At 46.0% G+C, this 25,939-nt stretch overlaps 1 protein-coding gene across 3 annotated transcripts in view; it reads right to left on the bottom strand.

The window, feature by feature from the left end:
* JUP (junction plakoglobin) overlaps positions 1-25,939 on the bottom strand; it is a 94,883-nt gene that overhangs the window by 25,063 nt on the left and 43,881 nt on the right. For 2 of the 3 annotated variants that reach the window (XM_015415373.1, XM_015415376.1), the window contains exon 2: positions 3,056-3,279. In XM_015415373.1, coding sequence (XP_015270859.1) covers positions 3,056-3,272 — 217 coding nt within the window. In that variant the 5' untranslated portion in view covers positions 3,273-3,279. Of the gene's footprint in view, positions 1-3,055; positions 3,280-6,437; positions 6,460-25,939 lie in introns of those variants that run through there. The other variant, XM_015415375.1, reaches the window with a different exon arrangement.

Below are 25,939 nucleotides of genomic sequence, written 5' to 3'. Positions count from 1 at the left end.
CACAGACACACCACGAGGAAATGAACTGCCAGAATCAGACACAATTTACAATTTCTAAGTGTGAGCAAGATCCATGATCCTAATAATGTCACTACTCAGCCTCAAAGAATAAAATGTCAGTCAATCAACACCTGTTTTGGCTTATTATATCCACCATCGTTTTTGGTGTGTTGTGTGTATCTATGTATTAGTGACCACTGAAGAAGGCCCATAGGGCCGAAACACATTTAGTCTTGTTTACTGTGATTGTGGCCTCATTTGTATGTCTTTGACTTGTGGATATTCATTTTGTTTTATATTATGCACGCTGAGGACAACTTAATCTGGTGGTTTCAACCTAGAGGCTAAATCCAAGGCCTATATTTTTAACATTTGTATTTTAAGTGCACTGTACAATACATTGATTTATTTTAATTCGTTTCTGCTCAGCCTTTGTAGTACCCAGCTCCCTGGGAAACCAGACTAGGCCAATTCCCTTCGGTAGTTTGCTTTTTGAAGGGCAGAACAGGCTGTTTGTGGAAGCAGCATTGGTGGGATTTCCCTAACAGTAGCCTCCAAAGCACAGTAACGTAACAGGAAGCCTACATCTTAAACACTGCAAATACTTTTATGCTGCAGAGCCGGTTTTAATATTGTTCCTGTTTCCTCCTTTGTTTTTTAGTTTGTGATAATCTTTAATTTTTTAAAAAGACTGAAAACACCAACAGATCTCTCTCTCCACGCTGTTAAGTCACAGCCAAGTTATGGCAACCTCACAGCATGACCCTGGTATTCTTTAGTGGTCTCCCCATCCAAATACTGGCCAGGACCAACCCTGGTTCCGAGGTCTGACAAGAACAGAAACTAAGGGCACAGCAATAAATATGACATCAATACAAAGTGAAATGCTGCATAAGTTCACACAAAGAAATTAATGCTGAAATCCAACTTCCATGTTGTTTATAATTCTTGTATTTCAACAGGTGGACATCATCCAGACACCAGAGTGTCGACAAGATGTACAGAACGGGACGAACTTCTCGGGTTTTGCCGTTCGTTTCAAGAACAATCTTTATCAAACTTCCTATCAAAAATAAACATGATATGTGATAGGAAACATTCACTCCAGAAAATCTGATAATATAATTTTACAATAAAAAATTGTTATCATTTGTACATACAATTTCCAGTGGTCCTTTCACAGTCTAATTCACCACTAAGGTATCCAAACATTCTATAATTAAAACATCACAACATCAGACTTGATTGAAATCATTACAATTTGTATATTCATTTTAAACAGCAATTATAACATCTCTTTAAAAGAACCATATGAATCTTACCAGGAAGGCTTCTAACAGCTCTTATCACCAACCATTATTATTTCACTATGGACAGTAAGTCTTACTGGCTAATAGAAACTTCCATTATATCTATGAGCAATTAATCACATGCTTCTCCGGTCTTGGTGGCCAACTTATCACAGGGCAATGCATTTTTAAGTTAACAAAATCCTCCAACAAGGAAAGTATTTGTACAGAGTCAATATGCAATCAATATACAGAGGTCTAGAGCTGCATTAAGACCCATAGGTTGTTCCGTTTTTAACATGAACGTCCAGAATGCTTCTCTTTGTAAGAGTAGTCTTTGCATATCTACATAAGTATAGGGCTTGGGTCTTACAACTTCTAATACTGTACATCTAAAATCATTCGGACCATGATCTGCCTCTTCAAAATGCTGTACCATAGGTGCTGTTAAATGCTTGTGCTTTAATTTAGATCTGTGCTCCAATATACGGGTACGCAAAGTTCAAGACGTTTGCCTGACATACTTCTGTCCACAGGCACAATGGACTTAGTAGCGCACGAAGAGAATTGTGTAAGGGGTTTCTTAAAGCCAAGCTCTGGAAAATCAAGGACACCTGTTTCTGACATCATCGGGCAAGCAGCACATTTGCCGCATTTAAAGTGTCCCGGTGGCAAAGATCCTTGTTGCTGTGTCTTAAAGGTATCTGCCCTTACTATTTTGTCCTTGATGTTTTGTGTTCTTCTAAAGCCTATGCGGGGGGGGGTAAATGACAGGCTAGAATGTCTCCAAGGATATGCCAATGTCTGAGAATGGTTTTTTTAATCCCAAAGGCTCTATTAGTGTAATCTATAGCCCAATGTAGCCTGTCGTCCTCACGATACTCCGGTTTTGTCTGGAAAAGTTCCAGGCGGTTGCGGCGTTCAGCTCTGAATCGGGCATTAGCGATAACTCTGTCTGGGTAACCCCTGTCCTTGAACAATCCACAAAGTCTTTCTGCTTCTAGTGTAAAATTTTCATGAGTGGTGGAGTTCCTTTTAGCCCTAAGAAATTGACCAAAAGGTAAGTTTGTTTTTGGTGTGAACCAAAATGCAACATGGAATTCTTGTCAGTTTCCTTACTGACAAATAGTGAAATAATAATGGTTGGTGATAAGAGCTGTTAGAAGCCTTCCTGGTAAGATTCATATGGTTCCTTTAAAGAGATGTTATAATTGCTGCGTAAAATGAATATACAAATTGTAATGATTTCAATCAAGTCTGATGTTGTGATGTTTTAATTATAGAATGTTTGGATACCTTAGTGGTGAATTAGACTGTGAAAGGACCACTGGAAATTGTATGTACAAATGATAACAATTTTTTATTGTAAAATTATATTATCAGATTTTCTGGAGTGAATGTCTCCTATCACATATCATGTTTATTTTTGATAGGAAGTTTGATAAAGATTGTTCTCGAAACGAACGGCAAAACTCGAGAAGTTCGTCCCGTTCTGTACATCTTGTCGACACTCTGGTGTCTGGATGATGTCCACCTGTTGAAATACAAGAATTATAAACAACATGGAAGTTGGATTTCAGCATTAATTTCTTTGTGTGAACTTTGTATTGATGTCCGAGGTCTGACAAAACAGTGCTACCCTGGGCTATCCAAGTCAGGGCAAAACAATTATATGTATTGCAAAAATCACAGCACTCTAACAGGGATGAGAAAGTGCGATGCAAACGATATAAAGTGCAATGCAAACGATACAAAGAAATAAGTACCTTGAGTTTGGGCTGTTTGCCCTCCCGCCTGGCTATAGGTGGTGGTTTTCTTAATGGTGTATTGCTTGCCGTAGAGATCGTCATCGTCCACCAAGCACTTGCTGCTGATCGACGGCACCTGGGTGTTGACCCCAGAGTGGATCCCGGAGTCATAGGTGTAAGTCTGCTGCCATTCCGTCACCTTGATGGGCTGCTCCATCATGTTCACCACCTCCATGGCTGCTCTGGAAGAACCAAGAAGCACGGCGGGATTAACGCATGGCTCTAGTGAGTCAAACGCTAATGGGCTGTCTTGCGGAATATCCAACTCAGGGCACTAGCCCCAAGCCTGGAGACACAGGGAGGTTTAAATTGTGTTGGGGTGACTGAGAATGCCGCTTCTTGCTATCTGAATCCAGCAACTCAAATGATTAGGGACTCCCCCCATACAGGAAGAGACACCACCCAGCTCCTGCCTCCCGTATTCGTCAACCACATACTGAGCCAGTATGGTATAGCAGTTAAGAATGTCGGATAAGTATCTGGGAGACCTGGGTTCAAATCCCCGCTCGTGCCACGGAAGCTCACTGGGTGACCTTGGTCCAGTCACGCTCTCACAGCCTAGCCTACCTCTCTGGGTTGTTGTGAGGATAAAATGGAGGAGAGGAGAATGCTGTAAGCCACCTTGGGTCCCCACTGGGGAGAAAGATGGGGTATAAATAAGCTGATTGACATCAGAGCTAACGGCTGCACAGTATTTTAGGGTTTTATTGCTTTAAATTGTTTTAATGGTTGTTGTAATGTTATTACTGTAAAATTGCTGTAAACTGCCCTGAACCTGCCTGCAGGGAGGGCGGTATATAAGTCAAATAAATAAATAAATGAGGAAAATAAAATATATTGGGAATCCCAGCTTCCTAAAAGTAAAAAGGTAACTTTTAAGCCATCAGTATGGTACTGGGGTATGTCTTTAGCCTGATCTACAAATGCAGGTTTGGGTGCACTTCAGAAGCCATTTGGCTGAGAGTTAGTAGGAGATACATTCAAGAAAGACTTCGTATACTAGAAGCTGTGACACGAACACTGAGCTAAACGTCTATACAACATCTGCAAAATTGTGAGACTTTTAGAACTTTGCAGTAACACCGCTAAGCAGGGCACCTCCCTTGTTTATATGTAGTAATACAAAATTATTTTGAATGAGGTGCAGTGACGAGTATTCCATTCAATTGCAGCCATGCAGTTTAAGACATTCCCCTTATGGGGCCCTCTGAACTGACCGTGTCCCAAGGAGGGATGCACTGGTGAGTGATGGCTACTTAATATGCAAAGGTATTTTCACATTTCATGCTTTGTCTTTGCCCCTTCAGAGCCCCACTATCAGGATCATCATGCTATCTCTAGTGGCAGAGAGTTCCACGTGTCAATATGAGAGAAAGGAAGATTGTGAGGGATTCTCATATGTGCTGCATTTCATGGGCCATGTTATGGCAGCATAGTTAAACTCATATACACCAAGCTCACAGTGTAAAATCTTCGCGCCTGATCTCCATAGTGATCTATTACCAAGTCTTCAGCAGCCACAGACAGAATTTCCATCACTATCTGACATCAACTCAAACGCAACAACTTTCCAAAGGGAAGAGATCTGGAGGGAGTGCTCAAAAAGTCTTCAAGCAATGAATAATAAAGCATGTGAGAACCAGCCCTTAGCTGGGTAAATTGGCTAGCTTTTAGTTCCTTCCGGGTGTTGCAACAGTCCATAAAACCTGTGAACTGCATGTCAACCTGAACCCCAATCTGGCTGCAATACAGAGATGACGAACAAGCAGTAATGAGACGCTGGCAGCCCGATGCAGCAATTGGGGGGTGGGGGAGCACATGTTTTATAGCAAAAAAAGGAAAAACATGAAAGTTAATACGTCGTAGCTTTTTAAAGTGCAGAATACAGCTGGCTTTTTTGCTTTCAGGTTGTGTCAAAAACCTGGAAACTGGTACAACTGGTTTGTTGTACAACTGCCTTCCCTTGTTGCCTCAGTCTGTAAGCTCCTCAGGGCAGGGACCTGTATTTTTTGCATATATTAATCTAGAAAGCAGCTGGTACACTGATGATTGTGTAATAAAATATTCATAGTGACAGGTCATTAGCATCAATTATTAACAGCAATATTAACAGCAACACTATTGTTATGATAATACTGATGCTCGGTATTATTACTGCGGTTATCTATTTAATGGATTTTTAAAAACTTGCCTCTACACTGTGGACAGTATGGGTTAAAACCTATATAAAAGGCAATTACGGGGAATATGTCTTATTTGAGAATGAAGTTATCCTGTATTTCCCCCCCTTTTTGAAGGAAAAAAAAAGGAGGAACCACACACACACAAAATTGCCATGTCAGGGACAGACTCATATAGCACATCTCTACACTCAAAAATTCGTGTTGAGACATGATCAGAGGCGCCAGCCAGGAGAAACAAGTTTCGGTATACCAAGCGACAGCCACTAGTCCGGTTTCTTGCATACTTTGGGTAGTAAAGACGGGGGGGGGAGGGGGGGAATAGACAGATGGCAGCAACATTTCTGAAAGGGCAGAAACCAGCCAGTCCACGTGGAATCCCGCTGTAGGAGAGGGAGCAAGTACTGGCACAGCACCCAGAAGGGACCTTCACTTCTATTCTTATTAAGCAGGGAAATCATCCAGGCAGCCAAGAAGGGGGGAGGGATGGGAGTTCTGAGAAGCTAAGGACAACAAAAGAACTTCTGAAAGCATCTCATTTCTAGGCCATCCTCAAAAAGCCTAAAAATAAAACGTGTTTTATTTCCAGTACACACACACACTCTTTCATAGCTTCCAAAAGAAAACTAAACAAACCACCACTTGGGATGAAAACTAAACAAACCACCACAGTATCCCACGCCAAGGGGATAGGAAAGACATAAGAACTTCCATTAGCGATGGTAAACATAAGAACTTAAGAAGAGACTTGCAGGATCAGACCAATAGTCCATCTAGTCCAGCCTCACACAGTGGCCAACCATTTCCTCTGAATAGCCAACAACAGGGCAGAGAGGCTGAGGCCTTCCACCGAGAAGAACATCAGAAGAGCCCTGCTGGATCAGACCAGTGGTCCATCTAGTCCAGCATCCTGTCTCACACAGTGGCCAACCAGTTCCCCTGGATGGCCAACAACAGGGCAGAGAGACCAAGGCCTTCCCTGATAAGAACTTAAGAAGAGCCCTGCTGGATCAGACCAGTAATCCATCTAGTCCAGCATCCTGTTTCACACAGTGGCCAACCAGTCCCTCTGGAGGGCCAACAACAGGGCACAGAGGCCAAGGCCTCCTGGCACTGTGCTTCAGAGACTCCGTACCTCTGAACATCACCACGCTACTCACCAGAATTCTATCAGCTTTCTCCTGCAGGAGGGGTCCTCCAAGGGATGGAAACCTGACAGAAAGAAGGCCGGTTGGAAGCCTGGGACAGACCTCCGCTCACCTGCCGGCATGCTTTCTTAGGGCAGGGAGTGGCTCTGGAGAACGCCTTCTCATCTGCACCCCCCCCCCAAGATATCAGCCTCGCCCTCTGAGAAGAGCCACCGCCCCATGCTAATTCTACAGTACAGTAACTTGGGAGGAAAGAGATGACGCCAGGGTGACAGTTAAGGATGATTAGAAGCGGGAGGGGGGAGAGAAAAGAAGTGGGAGGGAGAGAGAAAGCGCAGTAAGAGTCATCAAAAGCAGCACATCTTAGGGAATAGGCGCAACTCTCACACAAGGCCCTGGTTGCAGTCACCTTTGTGGGTGGGTCTGTGTGTAGCTCTCGAATCTTCAACATGTTTAACCCTGACCATGATATCGATCCAGAGTGTGCCCCCACCAAATGCATCCTTTGTGGAAAGCAAGCAGCAATGCAATTCTACGATGTTTTTTTAGGGAGGGGGGGGGGGGGGGAGGAGAGAACAGAAACAAAACCAAGCCAGGAATGGAAGGGAGCCAAATTATACTGCCCACCCCACCCTTGGGAACAAAGGCACTACCCAAAAGACACAACAGAACACAAAACTGCAGGATGGTCTTCTCATCCTCGCAGGCTCCTCCTTTATATTCATTCACCAGAATCAACACCAAGCTGGATGAAGGAGATGCTATTTCCCTGGCAATAATACTTCACACCTTCCTTTTGCTACAAGCCCTCTGTCTGGGAAGGCCCACAGCTTAACAGAACACAAATCTAGTGGCACCTTCAAGACTAACCACGTTTATTTCAATGTGAGCTTTCATGGGCCATGGCCCACTTAATCATACTGGGGAATTTTATGGAGCAGGTGGGGGAAGAAATGAGTCAAGGCTTGGTGTCAATTACACTATGAGCTTTTCAAGTGTAGATGTCAAATGTAAACGGAGGAGTTGGTTTTTACTGTCCTAAGACACACTAAAAGGGCTACCCCCTTGCAATCACAACTTAATATAATAGCAGATTGCTTCCTAGCTGTAAAGAAGTGTGAGATTTAAGTGATTCCACGATGAACTTTCACCAGCCAAATGGAACACGTGTGTGTGTGTGTGTGTGTGTATGCATTTTCAAGTAAAATGTGCCACACACAGCTCCTTGCTCCTGAACTCATGAGTTGGATCCTGCAGAACTGTTCCACTAGCGGTGGTCCCTTCTGGAGAAAAAGGTAAAGATTTCCCTTGCTTGAAAGCCAGTCGAATCTGACTCTAGGGGGTGGTGCTCATCTCAATTTCCAAGCCGAAGAGCCAGCGCTGTCCGAAGACATTTCCGTGGTCATGTGGCTGGCATGAGTAAACACCGAGGCGCAGGGAATGCTGTTACTTCCCCACTGAAGCGGTACCTATTTATCTACTTGCAGTTTCTTGCTTTCAGACTGCTAGGTTGGCAGGAGCTGAGGCGAGAGACGGGAGCTCACTCCGTCACGTGGCACTTGGGTCTCGAACTGCTGAACTGCTGACCTTCCGATCTGCAGCTCAGTGTCTTAACCTCTAAGCCACTGCAGCCCCTTCTGGAGGAAAACACCTCTGCTAACTTACTAACTCGACCTCACATCTCATCAGGGTTTGTATGCTCTGATCTTCTCAATAACCATTTCCCCCTCCAAAATGTTCAATAGTTTATGTATAAAAATGTATACACACACGCTCTGAAAAGGAATCGACTACTGACCGCTAACTTCAGTATTTTGTTTAAAGTTTCCAGCTTGCTCTAAGTCAGCTGAATTTTCTCACAAATGCTCATAAAGCCTTGACTGGCTGCTTGTGGCAAAGGCACTGAGAAAGCTTTGAAAACTGAATAGCAGTTGCTGGGTTAATTACTACTAAATGTCAAATTCTACAGATCAACTTTCTGAAGACTGAGGAGGGCAGCTTTACAGTGTTGAAAAACCGACAAAGTATAGTTTAAGACAGCATCAGAGGAGGTCATGTGAACAATATTTTCAGTTGTACACAGGCCCTTTATTACCAGTAGCATAACAGGTCCTCAGAAACAACTTAATTCACATCCTTGCTCAAGCATAGGTAAAGGTTCCCCTTGCTCGAAAGCCAGTCGAATCCGACTCTAGGGATGCGGTGCTCATCTCTGTTTCCAAGCCAAAGAGCCAGGGCTGTCCAAAGACTTCTCCGTGGTCATGTGGCCAGCATGACTAGACGCCGAGGCACACGGAACGATGGAGCTTATTGCTCATCCAGACATCCATTCACCTGGGGCCTGTCTTGGACAAACCTAACTCATGAGGTTATTGTAAGATAAAACAGAGACGGGGAGAATCACATATGCTGCCTTGAGTTTCTTGGCAGAAGAGTGGGATAAGAAATGTGACAGGCAGATAAATAGAGCCACAAGCAAGGCCATGTCAAATGGTTTTTTTGGCACTTCCAAGGTGTTTTTCTCCACACTGAACAGCTTACCCAAAATTTCCAGGCCATTTTTTTTAAATGCTGGGCAAGTTCTGCTTCACTAGGTTTGGTGTAGTGGTTATGTGCGCAGACTCTCATCTGGGAGAACCGGGTGTGATTCCCCACTCCTCCACTTGCACCTGCTGGATGACCTTGGGCAAGCCATAGATCTGGCACAGCTGATCTTGAAAAAGAGCAGTTTCTGTCAGAGCTCTCAGCCCCACCAACCTCACAGGGTGTCTGTTGTGGGGAGGGTAAGGGTAAGGGAAAGGAGTTCATAAGCCGCTCTGTGACTCCTTTGGGTAGTGAAGGGCGGGGTGTAAATCCAATCTCTTCTCTTCTTGGCTATTGTGGGCCCTTAGGCCGTGAGCCACAGGCTAAGAGCCACCTACTGGAGTCCAAGAGGAGCCTCTGGCCACACCCAGCTCTTTTCCCTGCCAGGATGAAGGAAACAAAAGCACAATCGCACAGCTGAGGCCTTGTGCGGCTGGCCAGATATCCCCCAGCAACCCCCCTCCCTCCCTCTTGAAGCCCCTGGGCACGCCCAGCCCTTGTTCCAGGCATTTCCTCTCCTTTGGTCATCGTTTCTGTGCGGCCTCTTCTCCTGCCACTGCATACATGGGTAAGCTCCATTTTATTCTGACAGCTCTAGTGGTTAGTGAGGCTGGCAAACAGCAAGAAGCTACCCTGTGGTCTTTGCAGCTGATGTCGCTCGAGAGCCTAAAACTACCCAAAGACCACTGGATTCTAAATTTTTTCTGCTGCTTCAGACCAACACAGCTGACCACCCAGATCTACCCAAAGATCGTAAAACTGAGCAGGGACTTCGACTTTGGCCAAGCAGCCAGGTTATACAATTGGAAGAATCAAGTGTTCAGGAAAACCACAGCTACCCTGCAACAGAGGGGTACGCACCAGGAAACAGGGCTGTATTGCTGAATGTCCCCCCCCCCAAAAAAAGAGAACTCTGCACATTAAAAGCCAGCATTCTAGATATGTGGCTTTAGCATAACCTTCCTCCCACCATGTTCCCATGTGTTTAATCTGCAGCGTAACGAAGTTTGACTCCAGTGGCACCTTCAAGACCGACAAAGTTTTATTCCAGGTATGAGCTTTCGCGTGCGCGCACACTTTTTCGTTCAAATATACTTCATTCAAACATGCACACACATATCCCCAGGAAAAGTTTTATCACTCTATACTGATGATTATGTAGCAGCCCTAAGTAAAAAAAACACAGGAGTAAATACCATGGCTATATTTAGGGCACAATTACACCATGATTTTGAACTGAGTTTAATTACTGCGGCTTCTCCCAAGACGACCTGGAAATCATCGTTTGCGGCGGCTCGGAGACGCTGGATCTTTCACAGAACAACTCATCTAAGGATTCTTTGGGAGACAGAGGCGGTAGCTAAACCTATGGAGGTTTGCCGTGTGGATGTGCCCAAAGAGCAAAGGCTGGGAATCGAAAGGAGGCCATGCCACTTGTGTGGTCAGACGCCTCCCTCCGTCGAGAGGATTCCTGAGAACACACCCACCTTAGGAATGGTAGCAAGCTGCCACCTCCCTCTTCCCAAAGAAAACCAGTTGGGCCAGTTATTCCCGCCTCCAGCTGCAGGCTGATTAAAAAGGGATACGAATTGCTGAGGAACAAGGCTTCTCAGCCATGGCTGACACTCCCTTTACCAGCAGCCAAAGCAAGCCAACGCATGATAGGGAACAGAACGCTAGCACACCCAATCCAGATTCAAAAAATGTCATGGCCAAGCAGGTAGATAAGATGGGGTTTGAGTTGCTCGCCTTGGGGCTGCTTCGAACGTTATGAAGCCTTTACCCAAAAAGCAGCTCCAGCCAGGAAAAGGGCCGGAACAATATACAGGGGCTGTCAACATTCTCATCCTGTCTACAGACATCACACGCAGATGTACGTACAGACCCAGTGGTCTTTCTTGCTTCCTTCCTAGACAAGAATGCTTTCCAAATGGGCAACTCACACAGCTTCTCTCTAAAACGTGAGATGAGCAGATGAAAAGAAAGAAGAAGAGGAGATTGGATTTATATCCCTCCCTTCACTCGGAGTCTCAGAGTGGCTTACAAACACCTTTCCCTTCCCCTCCCCACAACAGACACCCTGTGAGGTACGTGGGGCTAAGAGAGCTCTTTCCAGAACTGTCCTTGAGAGAACGGCTGTGCCAGAACTATGGCTTGCCCAAGGTCATCCAGCAGCTGCAAGTGGAGGCGTGGGGAATCAAACCCGGCTCTCCCAGATTAGAGTCCGCGCACTTAACCACTACACCAAACTGGAATCCTTCCCACCCAGAAACAAGGCCAAGATTTTGACCGGTGTTGGGGACAGTGGGTGAACCAATCTGGACGGAATAAAAGGAGACATTCTTGGTGCATTATGTCCATGTCAATTCAAGGGGAGAGAGATGAGAAAAACAATGCCACTATGGTTTTCCGCCATGGATACCAAAATATTTTGGGCTTGCCTTGGACACACAATGAATGCTATGCAAGTGACCATTAAAGGAATCTCCTCACCTGGTGACATTTTTAACAGCTGTGCTGCTGGTATGGATCTAGTAGGTGCTGCTTGAACTTCTAAGGCTAAAATGTTTCCTTCCCAGTTAAGAAATTACAGAAGATGCCTCCAGGAGAGAGAAATTTGGCAATCCATATCACACCTGTACTTAGTTAAACCCAGTAATACCTACACTTAAGCTGAGATCCATTCTGGTGAGAGCCAGTTTAGTGCAGTGGTTAAGAGTGCAGACTCTAATATGGGAGAACCGGGTTTGATTCCCCACTCCTCTGCATGCAGCTGCTGGTGTGACCTTGGGTCAATTACAGGTTGTTTCAGAGCTGTTCTCTCAAGGGCAGTTCTTGGGAGAGCTCTCTTCAACCCCACCTACCTCAGAGGTGTCTGTTGCAGGGAGGAGGAGGAAAGGAGATTGTAAGCCGCTCTGAGACTCCTTTGGGTAGTGAAGGGTGGGGTATAAATCTTCTTCTTCTTAAAAATATGGCTCCCCAAAACTGCACTGTATTAGCAGACACACTTTTGTTATTACAGATGGCCAACTACACAAAAGTGGCAGGAGATAAACCCATGGATGAAATCAGCATGTCTACATGCGCATCCGAATGCTTACACACTCCCCTAGCTAGAATCTGCCTTCTCCAAAAGAGAAGACAGAAGTTCGTGTGAGAGGCTGTAAACTCCACCTACAGTTCAAATCTAGAGTTTACACAACCACCAAATCACATGAGGACCCAAATGTTGAGCTCCACATAAACAAATGAAGCTTATGTTCTTATAGAGGATGTAGTGATGGCCACAGGAATAAACAGCTTTAAAAGGGGGATTAGGCAGATTCATGGATAGGTCTATCTGTGGCTGCTAGCCATGGTGACTGAGAACCTCTACATTCAGAGGCACTAAGCCTCTGAATCCCAGAGCCAGGAGACAACATCAAGGGAAGGCCTCGGCCTCTCTGCCCTGTTGCTGGCCCTCCAGAGGAACTGGTTGGCTGCTGTGTGAGACAGGGTGCTGGAACAGATGGACCACTGCTCTGATCCAGCAGGGCTCTTCTTATGTTCTTAAGCATAAGCTACCTTCTACTGAATCAGACCACTGCGTCTTTCAAGGTCAGTAGGCCTGTCTACTCAGAGCAGCAGCAGCAGCAGCTCTCCAGGATTTCATTCCACATTACCTACCACACAATCCTTTTAACTGGAGATGGTGGGGACTGAACTCAGGAACTTCTGCACGTCAAGCAGATGCTCTGCCACTGGGCCACGGCCTCTCCCTTCCCTAATCAACCCAAGCCCATATTAAGTGACTAAGTGACTGTGACGACAGAGTGACTCATTTTCAGGTAGCTGTGCTGGGACGCTTACAATTAACCCCACCCTACATGGAAGATGCCTCCTACACAGTTTTCAGAATGACCGGGGGGGGGGCGGGATCGCACCACAAAAGGTAACGAGAGACTTGAGATTGATGATCTGTCCATAGGGCTAGGCTGGCTCTCCAGTTTGTGAAGGCTGGCGTTTCAGGCCATAAAGTGCACACAGATAATTTTAGATAATAAGCCTTACCTGGAACCACACGGCAGTCAACTGGCCGACTTGATCATCCCTGTAATGAATGAGCCCCTGACGGGACATGTGACGAAATGGCATTTACCTGGGTGTGTAAGATGGAGGCCGTCTGTACCTGGTGTTTAAAATGGCTCCCCGTAAGGGTAAGTGGCCTGTAGTTCCGGACGGGGGCCTGCAGGGCTAACCCTCACCAGGTGGATGGGACTTCCCCAGTTGCCTGCCTACATTTCCCAGAATCACTAGGGGAAAAGAGCGGGAAAATATGGACACAACCCAGGGGTGGAGCCAGGGAGATAAAGGCTTTGGTCCCTGAGGAGAGTCTTTAGTCTTCAGCCTTTGGCTCAGCGTGGACGGCAGCTTCAAGGGAGCGGACAGGTGGGGGCTCCTGTTGCCTCAAACTCCAGGGCATCCAGGCCACTATAAACCGTGGTGGACAGCCAGGAGGGCAACAGGACCAGTGACCAGTCCAGTGAAGGGCTGGAGGTTTCTCCACAATCTCCAGAGATCGTGAGGGTGTGTGTAGGGGACAGAGGAATGGCGTTTTAAATCGTATTTATTTTTTGCCCAGGTTGTGTTAATGTGCGCGTGTTTATTTTCTGTGCTTATCTTGTACATAGTTAAAATAAATCTTCTTTTTGGAATTCTAAGACCTGGTGTGCCTTGACCACTTAATCCTCCCCGCTCAGCGCATTACCAGAGGCAAAGGGAGGCTATGGAATGCAGACGGGCCCAAATCGGAGGGGTTGCCAGCTCTCCAGGGGGCACCCAAAGATTGTGGTACCAACTTCCCAAGGTTGGGGAATCGGCCAGAGGGGTCTCACTGTCCCTCTAGGAAGGCAGTGTCCATTCAGTGAGTGGTGGCAGCGTGTAACGAAGGGAAATAGCCCCACCAGGAAAGGGGGGGAGGCAAAAGCAGGGGCTTGCGAGCCACAGAACGGCCGCTCAGTCTCCCAGGGATGGGGATGGGTCCCGGTTTCGCCACAGGAAACACGGAAGTCCTACCCTCAAACGCTGTGTAACAAGCACAAAGGAATGCTATGGTAGGGCAAAGCTTTCAAGCAATTTTTCCCCCAAGTCCGTGCATGCTCAGTTTGCACAGGAAAAAAGAAGCTAGAATTAGATAAAGCAAAGGCCTTGGAAGGAAGAGAGTCTTTAACACCTGTTGATTGTAGGAATTTCATGTGCTAATGGTTTCTATGGACACAACTTGACATCTTTCTTTTAAGAACAGACTTTCCCTGAGCTCACAACTGAGGGGAAAATTTTTCCCCACAGCTGCCTCTGCATCACGGTTCAGCTTTCCTCCTGATGTTTTCCCCACTTCAAAAGAGGTTTTTAAGTACAGCTATTTTTACAGTTTCCCTTGCGTGGCTTGCAAAACAAAAACAAGAATGCAGCAACGGCTCCACAATGCTGTAAAATATTTCGAGAAGAGCAGAAAAGAGCCCACAGATTCACCTCTTTTGGAGGGTTCAGCCCTGATAACATTAATCCCCAAAGCACTTAGAATTCTGAAGTACCGTAGGTCTGCCAATCTGTCAAATGTGAGGATTATATATTCTGTTTTAAGGAAATCGTTGCTCATTGTTAAGACAGTTACATTTTAATATTGCAAACCAGCACTTTGACTGGTAAGCCATCTTCACGTGAAGCTACCCAGTCTGACCTCTTGGCCTCTCAAGGTCAATACTGTCTATTCTGATTGACAGAAGCTTCTTTCTCTAGAGTCTCATGCAGAGATGTTTTCACATCATTTGCTTCCTGACCCTTTTAAATGGAGATACTGGGGACTGAACTTGGGACCTTCTGCATGCCAAGCAGAAGCCATGACCACACCCCCAGTCTTTAAATAAGTCTGTTCCAAATAAATTAGCACCTTGCCTATCCACATGCACTGGCCATTATGGAAATAGGAGGCCAGTGTGAAAGAGACTTTTAACTCTTCCAACTTATATGAGCTTCTCTGATAGCTAGGAGAAAATTAAGGTGAGTAGGCAGGTAACAATTTTTCAACATGACTGCTCTCAAATGTGAAAACGAAATTAACAGAAAGAAGAGGAGATTGGATTTATACCCCGCCTTTCACCACCCAAAGGAGTCTCACAGTGGTTCACAACCTCCTTTCCCTTCCCCTCCCCACAACAGACACCTCGTGAGGCAGGTGGGGCTGAAGGAGCTCTTTTGAGGACTGCTCGTGAGAGAACAGCTCTGAAAGAACTTGTGACTGACCAGAGGTCATACCAGCAGCTGCATGTGGAGAAGTGGGGAATCAAATCTGGAATTCTTCCATGTTAGAGTCTGCGTTCCTAACCCACTACACCAAATTGAATAAGTATTATTCATTGTGTTTTACAGGTACTGCGGACTGCCAAAAAGAAAAATAAGTGGGTTCTAGGTGAAATCAAGCCTGAATTCTCCCTAGAAGCTAAAGTAACCAAACTGTGGCTATCGTACTTTGGTCACATCATAGAATCACAAAGTTGGAAGGGGCCATACAGGCCATGCTCAATGCAGGATCAGCCTAGAGCATCCCTGACAAGTGTTTGTTCAGACGCTGCTTAAAGACTGCCAGGGAGGGGGAGCTCACCACCTCCCTAGGCAGCTGATTCCACTGTTGCACAACTCTTACTGTAAAAAAGTCTTTCCTAATATCCAGCCGGTACCTTCCAGTCTTTAAAGCCATTATTGCGAGTCCGCTCCTCTGCTGCCAACACGAACAGCTCCCTGCTCTCCTCTAAATGACAGACCTTCAAATACTTAAAGAGAGCAACCATGTCCCCCCCTCAACCTCCTCTTTGCCAGATTAAACATTCCCAAGTCCCTCAGCCTTTCCTTATAGGGCTTATTCTTTCTTTCTTTCTTTCTTTATTAGTTATATTTATATCCCACCCTCCCCGCGGACGGGCTCAGGGCAGCTCACATTTGCCAGCATAATATAGCCAGTTAGCATAAAACATTTAAAACCAGTTAAAACAATCATACAATATTACTTAAAGTGCTCGCCTTGGTAGTCCATCAATAAGTTAAGATAGCGTACTATGAGATGACATACTAAGATCCCGACTTAGTAGTATTCCAGTCTCCCAGAGCTCGGTTTCCAGGCCCCGATCATCCTCATCACTCTCCTCTGTACCCACTCCATTCTGCCCACATCCTTTTTGAAGTAAGGCCTCCAGAACTGCATACAATACTCCAAGTGCAGCCTGACCAATGCAGTGTACAGCGGGACTATGACATCTTGTGATTTGGATGTTATACCTCTGTTGATACAGCCCAAGACTACATTAGCCTTTTTTGTCGCTGCATCACACTGACTGCTCATATTTAACTTTCAGTCCACCCTTATCTCAAGATCTTGTTCACACACACTGCTACTCTGAAGTGTATCCCCCATCCAGTATGCGTGTTCCTCATTTTTGTTACTCAGATGTACCCTTGTTAAATTGCATCTTGTTCACACCCACCCACTTTTCCAGCGTGTTCAGATCTCGTTGAATTCTATCTCTATCTTCTGGCGTGTTCGCTGCTCCTCCCAATTTAGTGTCATCTGCAAATTTAATGAGCAGCCCCTCCACACCCTCATCCAGATCATTTATAAAAATATTGAAAAGTACCAGGTCCAGAACCGAGCTCTGTGGCACCCCACTGGACACCTCCCTCCATTCAGGTGAAATGCCATTGACAGCTACTCTCTGAGTGCGGTTCTCCAGCCAGTTCCCTATTCACCTATCGTAGAGTCTAGTCCACAGTAGTTTACCCATCAAATCATCATGAGAAGATGAGACTCACTGGAAAAGGCACCAACGCTAGGAAAAGTTGAATGTAGCAGGAAAAAGAGGAAGATCCAACTTGAGACGGATTGACTCAAACTAGGAAGCCACAGCCTTCAGTTTGCAACACCCGAGCATGGCTACTAATGACAGGATGTTTTGGAGGACATTAATTCACAGGGTCGCCAGCTGGAAGTGGCTTGATGGCACTTAACACACAAAGCATTAATGCTGTGAAATGCAGCTATCTTTCAGCATTTCCTTTGTCAAATCTGGCAATATGAATCATTCCCAACAACCCAAATGGCTCCCTATAACAAACAAGTTCAAGAACTATCAGGAAAGAACTCTGGGCTGGAGGGGACTCCTGGCTCCACCCAGCAAGGCAGCCCCAACATCCTTACACCCAGCAGCCAAGATGGTGACCAGTAACAGAAATCAAGCCGATCTCAAACACGCCATAGGTTCCTTTACCATGTTCTGGGTGCCAGATTTGATTCATCCTCCAGCATATTGTAGCACCAGCCTATGAATGCTCGTATCTCAACAAAAGAAGTTAGTGGGCAGCAGTTTCCAAAGAACAACTCATGCCTCGTTTGCTTCCCCTAGGTCTTTGTGGCATACTATATTGTATTACTCCTTGGAAAAACCTAGGAAAGGATTTGGGACTGACGCAGAGAAGAAAGCATCCTCCAGCATATTGTAGCACCAGCCTATGAATGCTCGTATCTCAACAAAAGAAGTTAGTGGGCAGCAGTTTCCAAAGAACAACTCATGCCTCGTTTGCTTCCCCTAGGTCTTTGTGGCATACTATATTGTATTACTCCTTGGAAAAACCTAGGAAAGGATTTGGGACTGACGCAGAGAAGAAAGCAGAGGAAGGTAACCATGCCTGACTTCCCCTTTGTTCATCACAGAAGGCTGAAGTGCACAATACAACCACATTCTTTTATTTGGAAAAATAGTTTCTCAGGACCACTGAGAAGATCAGTGCTCTTTGGCACTACGGATTCTGACGGGGGCATACGGGAACTGGGTCAGCAATCAAAATTGGCAAGGAGAGACTAGTTCCATGACTGACTAAACCAAGGAATTTCCTTTTATGGACACGCTGAGACAGCTGAACTCTTAGAGTTTGCTTCTAGTCTGAAGCACATTCCAGCTTTCTTCCTCCCCCTCCCCTCACAAGGGCTGCTGAATCAGAGATCCAGAATCTATGAGAGAAACAGGACAGAGAGAGATGGGACGGTGGCTGAAGACCAACTAGCACCTGAATGTCTGCGTCACCCAGAGACGGCCAAAGCTAGACAACTAGCATGGTCCCTGTTCCCTGTCACACTCCCAAAGGTAAACAATGAGGCCAAACATCATTATGGCTGGATTTTTTAAAAGCTACCAGCAAACCTGTATATATTCCCCAGTTCCCTGAGTGTGGGAGGGTTACAAAGCCAAGCCAAACATTTACTGGGTTCTGCCACAACCTCCTCCTCCTCACTGGCCTGCCCTGCTTTCCCTTCCCAGTCAACTTTGGATGCCTTCACTAACAAGCACCCAGGAGTGCCAGTTTGGTATAGTGGTTAAGAGCACGGACTCTAATCTGGGAGAACTGGGTTTGATTCCCTACTCCTCCACATGCAGCTGCTGGTGTGACCTTGGGTCAGTCACAAGTTCTCTTGGAGCTGTTCTCTCAAGAGCAGTCCTCGAAAGAGCTCTCTCAGCCCCGCCTACCTCACAGGGTGTCTGTTGTGGGGGAGGAAGGGAAAGGTAATTGTAAGCCACCCTGAGACTCCTTTGGGTAGTGAAGGGCAGGGTATAAATCCAATCTCCTCTTCTTTCCTACCACTATGACCTTATCACCTCTTTTCTTACAGCTTACATTGACCAACAGTGTAAAATTTATTCTTTTCACCCTGACAAAATCCACCAGTGTCACTTCTGGCTCTCTTTCTACTCCGTATGGCAGCCAGTGTGGTGCAACAGTTAAGAGTGTTGGCCTTGGATCTGGGAGACCCAGGTTCAAATGCCCAGTCCGCCATGGAAGGGTTGTTGAGACGATAAAAATGGAGAGGAGGAGAACAATGTCGGCGACTTTGGGCCTTCCATTGGGGAAAACAGCAGAGCATAAACTCAGCTAGCTCTGACCTGGAGAGCCCAGGATTAGCCTGATCTTGTCAGATCTCAGACGCTAAGCAGGGCTGGCCCTGGCTAGAACTTGGATAGGAGACCACCAAGGAATCTCAGGGTTGGGGCGCAGAGGCAGGCAATGGCAAAACACCTCTGGGCGTCTCTTGCCTTATGTCGCAGAGGCAGGCAATGGCAAAACACCTCTGGGCGTCTCTTGCGAAGCTAAGCAGGGTTGACTCCGGCAAGTACTTGGATGGGAGACCTCTGAGGAATACCAGAGGCGGGACGCAGAGGCAGACTAATCAAGCCACCTCTCTGGAAAACATCCAAACCCCCAGTAGGGGTTGCCAGAAGTCAACCATGACTTCCAGACAAGCACATAAACACACACACACAAGTATTTTAAAAAAGAAAGCCCTGTACGTTAGCTGTGACTCCATGGCTAAATAAATAAACGAAGCTAATAATAATAATGTTAACAAGGAAGTGCACATGTTATGATTCTGCAAATCCTCCCCAAGAAGAGTGTGGCACTGGATGCCCAGTTTATGTTCTTAAAAATCTGTTTGTTTTAAAATAAGATTTCCAGCCCTCACTGTTGTAAAGATAGGCATAAAAATCTCTGGGCCATGTTTACAGAAATCGCAGAGGACAGACAGATGGTTAAACTGGATCTCCAGTGATTGGGTAGGTGTGTGCTGGGGGGGGGGGCTTCTGAACTCAGCAAAGCACCCTGACTGTCCCTATGAATAAAAACTGATATACAAATAATGTAAAACAGTAAAGTGAACCAAAGTAAACCTGTGCAAATTCACTTCTTTGCATCACTTCTTTGGGTTTACAGAGCTGAGCACAGAACTGGGTTTCCCTTGGTGCACATGGTCTGTACAGCTAACCATATACTCTCAATTATCACCAGCCCCTTTTCCTGCCTTCCCCCAAGTCCTGGCTGAGGACCACCTGCTACATCACATGCCTGGAACTGCCAAGCCCACCCCAAACACTTCCTGAACCACCCCCACCTGCTTGTTGTGCACCATTTCCCCAACAATTCATCAACTCTCTCCCAAACCCAACCTGGTTATACTCCTCACCTTTAACTCACAAAGAGAGATCATGTTCTATGCAAAACGTCACACACATGTTTAGCGACTGTGTGTAGTTGCATTCAGACACACGTTATGGCCTGCACAGGGTTGAGAAGGGTGGCAATCTACACCTCCCTGAAAGTAACTGCAGAACTCCCCTTTCAAAACACCTAGGAGGCACCCTTGACAATCAACAACTGCAGAGTATCTCTACCACAAAATAGTAGAGGCGCAAACTCAGGAACACAGTGGGAACTGGAGTTAGCTTTGTCGTATTGGAAAGGCGTGCAGGTGGGGGCCCAGATGCTCAGACCAGGTTTCTCTCCTGAAACCTAAGGCAGGGCAGGGGGGAAAAAATCCCAAGGCACCTGGTCACCCAAGCTCTTCCATTTGATGCTGGGACCTAAGATCAACTCTATCCACCCCTTTTTCTATTCCTGTAAATGTGACATCTAGAAACCCAATATCTTTAGACACGGGGGGAGGGGGGACGGATGACAGATGCTTAAGAATTCAGTTTTTCAAGCTACGATCCAAGGTTCAGACCAGCTACACAGCATGCAGATACACAAGGGTTGCCAACCTCCAGGTGGCACCTGGAAATCTCCCACAGCACAATTTAAAAAAAACAACACCAAACCCCCACCCCTCACTTCAGATTTTCTTAGCCCATGCTTAATGTTCTGGGTAGGTTAAAAAGCCATGTGATATTGAAGTATCCAATACAAGTTAGGTCCCACAGTGCTTTAGTTCCAGTTAATGAGATTACAGGAAGCACCTCGGACACTTTAAATTACATAAGTGCTTATTATTTGTTCTGAACCGGACACTCCCAGCTTGCCCCAGTGAGCTGCAGAAATGATAAAACAAGAATGCAGTGCTCTTGGGGATAAGGGGTGGGTGTGTGTGCAATACAGCTCAAACCGAGACGCACTGAAAAGGCTGAAAACCCACACAAGGTAATAAGAGTCCTTCCTGAGTAAGTTTATCAACATTCTCCCTTTGGGCAAGAAAACAGTAATCCATTTTAAAATGGAAGCTGATTTCTGTACCAGAATATTGGCTCTGTGTGCTTATGAAGTGACCTGCAGAGCAAAAGACTTGTCCAGAAATTACTCACACCGATCTGTTTATATAAAAGCACAGGAACTCCTAGATTTAAGGTAGCATTAAGAGCGAGGGAGCAAGCCGGCAGGGGTGGAATTCAATAAGCAGGAGGTTGTTACACCTGTCCTTGGGAGATGGAATGGTTGAAGACAGACCTGCACGTGGGTGAGAAGAGTGCTGGGGGGGGGGGGGGGTCCGCGTAGATCAGAATGCAAGTTTTTGGTGAGGACTGTTTTATTTTTTACATACAATCATTTTAACAAGGACTGAAGCCCTTAGGACAGGGGTCCCCAATGTGGCGCCCACTGACACCTTTGCTGGTGCTCACCAAGTGTTTTTAGGAAGCCGGCAGGGCCAGAAGGTGCTTTTGCCTAGCAAGGCTTCTGACCGGCCACTGCAGATTCGACTGGCTGTAGAGATTTTTAGAAACATTGCTTGGGCAGCAGTTCCCACCATGAAACGATCTTCACGGTGTGACCTAAAATAAGCCGTGGCAGCCATTTTTTGTGGCTGGCTCCATCACCCGAAGCAGCCTTTTTGTGGCTGTGGCTACCGCACAGTGTTAGAATTCCAAAAGTGTCCACAGACTCGAAAGGGCTGGGGATTCCTGCCTTAGGACATCGTAAAGGTAAAGGCTTCCCTTGCTCAAAAGCCAGTTGGAATCTGACTCTAGGGGATGATGCTCACCTCCGTTTCCAAGCCGAAGAGCCAGTGCTGTCTGCAGACTTCTCCATGGTCACGTGGCCGGCATAACTAAACACTGAGGTGCACGGAACACTGTTACCTTCCCACCAAAGAGGTACCTATTTATCTCTTTGGAATTTCTCATTTTCGAACTGCTAGCCTGGCAGGAGCTGGGGCCAAAGACGGGAGCTCACTCTGTTATGCGGCACTTAGGTCTCGAACTGCCGAGTTACTGATCTTCTGGTCTGCAACTCACTGTCTTAATCTCTGAGCCACCACAGTCCCTTAGGACATCATAGTAATGTATTAAAAACTCAGCATTAAAAATGAGCATGGACTGAGGGAGAGAAGTCATCAAGCCAGGTGAATTACTCTTATTAGACCTCTTTGATATCCCTAGGAGACCATGAGAAGAAATCCACAGGTTAAGGAGCTGCTGCACCTACAAAACTTCAGAGCAACTAAAGGAAGAGCTTAGTTTACCTGCCATCACAGCGAACACACAGAACAGCTGTTCCAACTGGTGAAGATTTGAAAACAGGCCCACTGGACTGCATAGATAGCCTTTTCAGGCCCCACTCTGGGCTAAACAATATGACAACACCATATGACCCTACGCTACGAGCAAGCTATTGTTCTCTCTGTAGAACAAGGCAGCCGTTTCAAGCTGACAAACAAAAGTAAGCGCATGAGGCGGCTTCATGCATGAGGCATCAGCAATTCCTCCACTGCTGTGACAGAATGCATACAGAAGGGGCTTCTAGAATTCTGTACGTTCACAACTGCACCACGAAGCTGTGAGCAGGGCACCTACCCATGGAACTGGGGCTGCTTCAGCAGAACCCTGGAATCTTGTTTTTCATGTAGTAATTGCTACATTCTTCTCTCTTGTGCTTGCAGGAAATGTCATCACCCACCTGTCTAGTTGGAACACTTGTGGACGGATCAGAGGCAAGTCCAGGGATGGGGCCTGGCTGGGGTAGAGAGCTGGACTCCTCTTTGGCTCTCGCCAATTTTGATTCATGTGAATAGTCTCTCCCCAACATACAAAACCAGTGACTGATATGGCTTTATCATGTCTACTGGTCTTCCGAACTACCCCTGCAAGTCTTTTTTCCATGGACCACTTAAGAACATAAGAGAAGCTATGTTGGATTAGGCCAGTGACTCATCCAGGCCAGCACTCTGTGTCACACAGTGGCCAAAAGCCAGGTGTCGTGAGGAGGTCCACCAGTGGGGTGAAAACTCTAGAAGTCCTCCCACTGTTGCCCCCCAAACATCAAGAATACAGAGCAACACCCCAGACAGAGTGTTCCATCTATATCTTGTGGCTAATAGCCACTGATGTGCGCCATATGTTTATCCAGTCCCCTCTTGAAGCTGTCTATGCTTCCTGCAGCAGTGAATTCCACGTTAATTACTCTTTGCGTGAAGAAGGGCTTCCTTTTATCTGTTCTAAACCTACTACTGATTAGTTTCATTGAGTGCTCAAGAGTTCATGTGCCGTGAGAAAGGGAGAAAAGGCCTTCTTTCTCTACCTGCTCTATCCCATGCATAATTTTGTAAACCTCTGTCATGTCACCTCTCAGTTGTCATTTATCCAAGCTAAAGAGCCCCAAGTGCTTTAACCTTTCTTCATAGGGAAAGTGTTCCATCCCCTTAACCATTTTAGTAGCCCTTTTTTGGTACCTTTTCCAATGCTATAATATCTTTTTTGAGATGCAGTGACCAGAACTGTACACAGTATCCCAAATGAAGCCACATCATAGATTTACACAGGGGCATTATGATACTGGCTGATTTGTTTTTAATTCCCTTCCTAATAATCCCCAGCATAGCCTTTGCCTTTTTTTATTGCAGTCGCACCCTAAGTCGACATCTTCAGTGAGTTTTCTACCAGGACTCCAAGATCTCTCTCCTGATCAATTACCGCCAGTTCGGACTTCCATCAACATGTATGTATAGTTGGGATTTTTTGTTCCAATGTGCATTACTTTGCACTTGCCCATGTTGAACCTCATTTGCCATGTTGATGCCCACTCATCCAGCCTCGACAGGTCCCTCCGGAGTGCCTCACAAGTCGCCATGTTGTTCTCACTGCTCTGAACAACTTAGTGTCATCTGCAGACTTAGACACTTCACTGCTTACTCCCAACTCCAAATCATTAATGAACAAGTTAAAAAGCACCGGACTTGGTACTGAGCCCTGAGGCACCCCCACACACACACTGCTTACCACACTGCAGTGTGAAAACTGCCCATTTATATTCACTCTGTTTCCTGTTAATTAACCAGTTTTTAATCCACAAGAGGACGTCCTCCTATCCCATGACTGCTGAGTTTACTTAGCCTTTGATGAGGAGCACTTGATCTTTCAATTCTTATTTGTCCTATACGCAGGGTTCCCCAGCTTGGTGCCTGCAGGCGCCACAGTGCCCATCAAATGTTTCAAGAAAGGGGGTGGGGGGCAGATGGGGCTCCTGCCCATCAGGGCTTCTGACTGATCAGCGGAGATCTGAGCAGATTAAAATTACCACAGGGATGGTTTCATTCTCTCTCCAACTCTTTCCCAGTGTGTTATTAAAAATTCAGTCCTCTCGGACCCTCCATTTGGGCTTCCGGTATGCATCTGTGCCTGCTGCTTCCTGCAGCAGCCATTTTGTGGTTGCATCCACCACCCTGGGTCAGAACTCCAAAGGTGACCACAGGCTCAAAAATATTGGGGACCCTGTCCTATCGTCCTCCTCCTTCCTTTCCACAGTGGCCTACTTGGTTCCTGCCAGCAAGCACACGCTGCCAAGCTCCCTCTCCTGTGTGACCCAAGAGTCTGACCTACCCTCTAACTAGGCTTGCCAACCTCCAGGTGATTGTATCAGTATATAAACACTCTGTGAATAATTTACAAATACAAGCGAAAAACGAATGCGGAAGTGAAGCCAGCCACGCATAGTTGCTACTCCTACAGATGTGGAACTTTTTTTCTCCTGAAACTGTTCATACATAGGATTGGTGGACTTTATTTAGAGTTTTCCCTTTGTATTAAGTACTTTTTGATCCTAGCGCTTTAAGGAAATATATAAGGGTGCTTGTTGAACTTGATAAATTTGAGTCAATTTGTACAATACAATACAATCTTTCTGCTTGTATTCATAAATTATTCACAGAGTGTTTATATACTGATACAATCTCCTCCCGTGAGCTCTCTTTTTGATATACAACCTCCAGGTATCCCACTCTTACAACTGATTAAGTGACAGATATCAGTTCACCTGGAGAAGACGGCCACTCTGGAAGCTTCACTCTAAGGCATTATACCCCACTGAAGTCTGTCTCCTCCCCAAACCCCGCCCTCCTCAGGTTCCACCCCCAAAATCTCCAGGTATTTCCCAACCTGGAGTTGGCTACCCTACCTCTAACCCAAGGCCTATCAGTTTCACATATAGCTCCACCACTGTGTTTGCCTCTTTTTTGCAATGGGGCACATTTTATTTATGTACAAAATTTTCATGCCACCTCTCAAAGAAAACTGCTTGGGGCAGCTTAAACGTCTCATCTTCCCAAAGAAATACTGGCTAGTACGCAAGAACCCTCCCACTTGTTGGCCTCCCCTCAATCCTTAGCCCTCTTTGGAAAATTTGCTAAATACGAATAATAAGTGTATTATTCTACCTGTGCTAATCACAGGAAAGAACAAGGGGATTGTGACATATCAGGTTCCTGCCTTCTCCCTATAAGAACATGTGCTCAGATCTTCCCACCCCCTCCCAAAGCCAACCCTGCTTCGTAGCTTTAAGGGGCTAGAAACTTGCCTTCTGTTAGCAACCAAAATCAAGTTCTGAGGATGCTGACCTTCTGTGCCCAATTCTAAAATTCTAAGATGCATGCAACTTTGAGCACACCTGGACTGGATTCAGGAAGGAACATCTTTTTGTGTGGAGGAAGTGCATGAGAACACTCCAGAGCCCCAGAAACAGTGCCAAGTTTAAAAGATGCAGTTCCTTTCATTTGGGTTCTGTAAAGCTTTCTGATAACAAGCACCTGAGAAATGAGGCTCTGCCAGCACAAGAGGTCTTACGAAACAGTAGAATTCAAAGGAGGGCGTTAA

The sequence above is a fragment of the Gekko japonicus genome, unplaced genomic scaffold (genome assembly GCF_001447785.1).
Source record: "Gekko japonicus isolate JY-2015 unplaced genomic scaffold, Gekko_japonicus_V1.1 scaffold921, whole genome shotgun sequence".
Classification (NCBI taxonomy): Eukaryota; Metazoa; Chordata; class Lepidosauria; order Squamata; family Gekkonidae; genus Gekko; species Gekko japonicus.
This window is presented reverse-complemented; position numbering and strand designations above follow the sequence as displayed.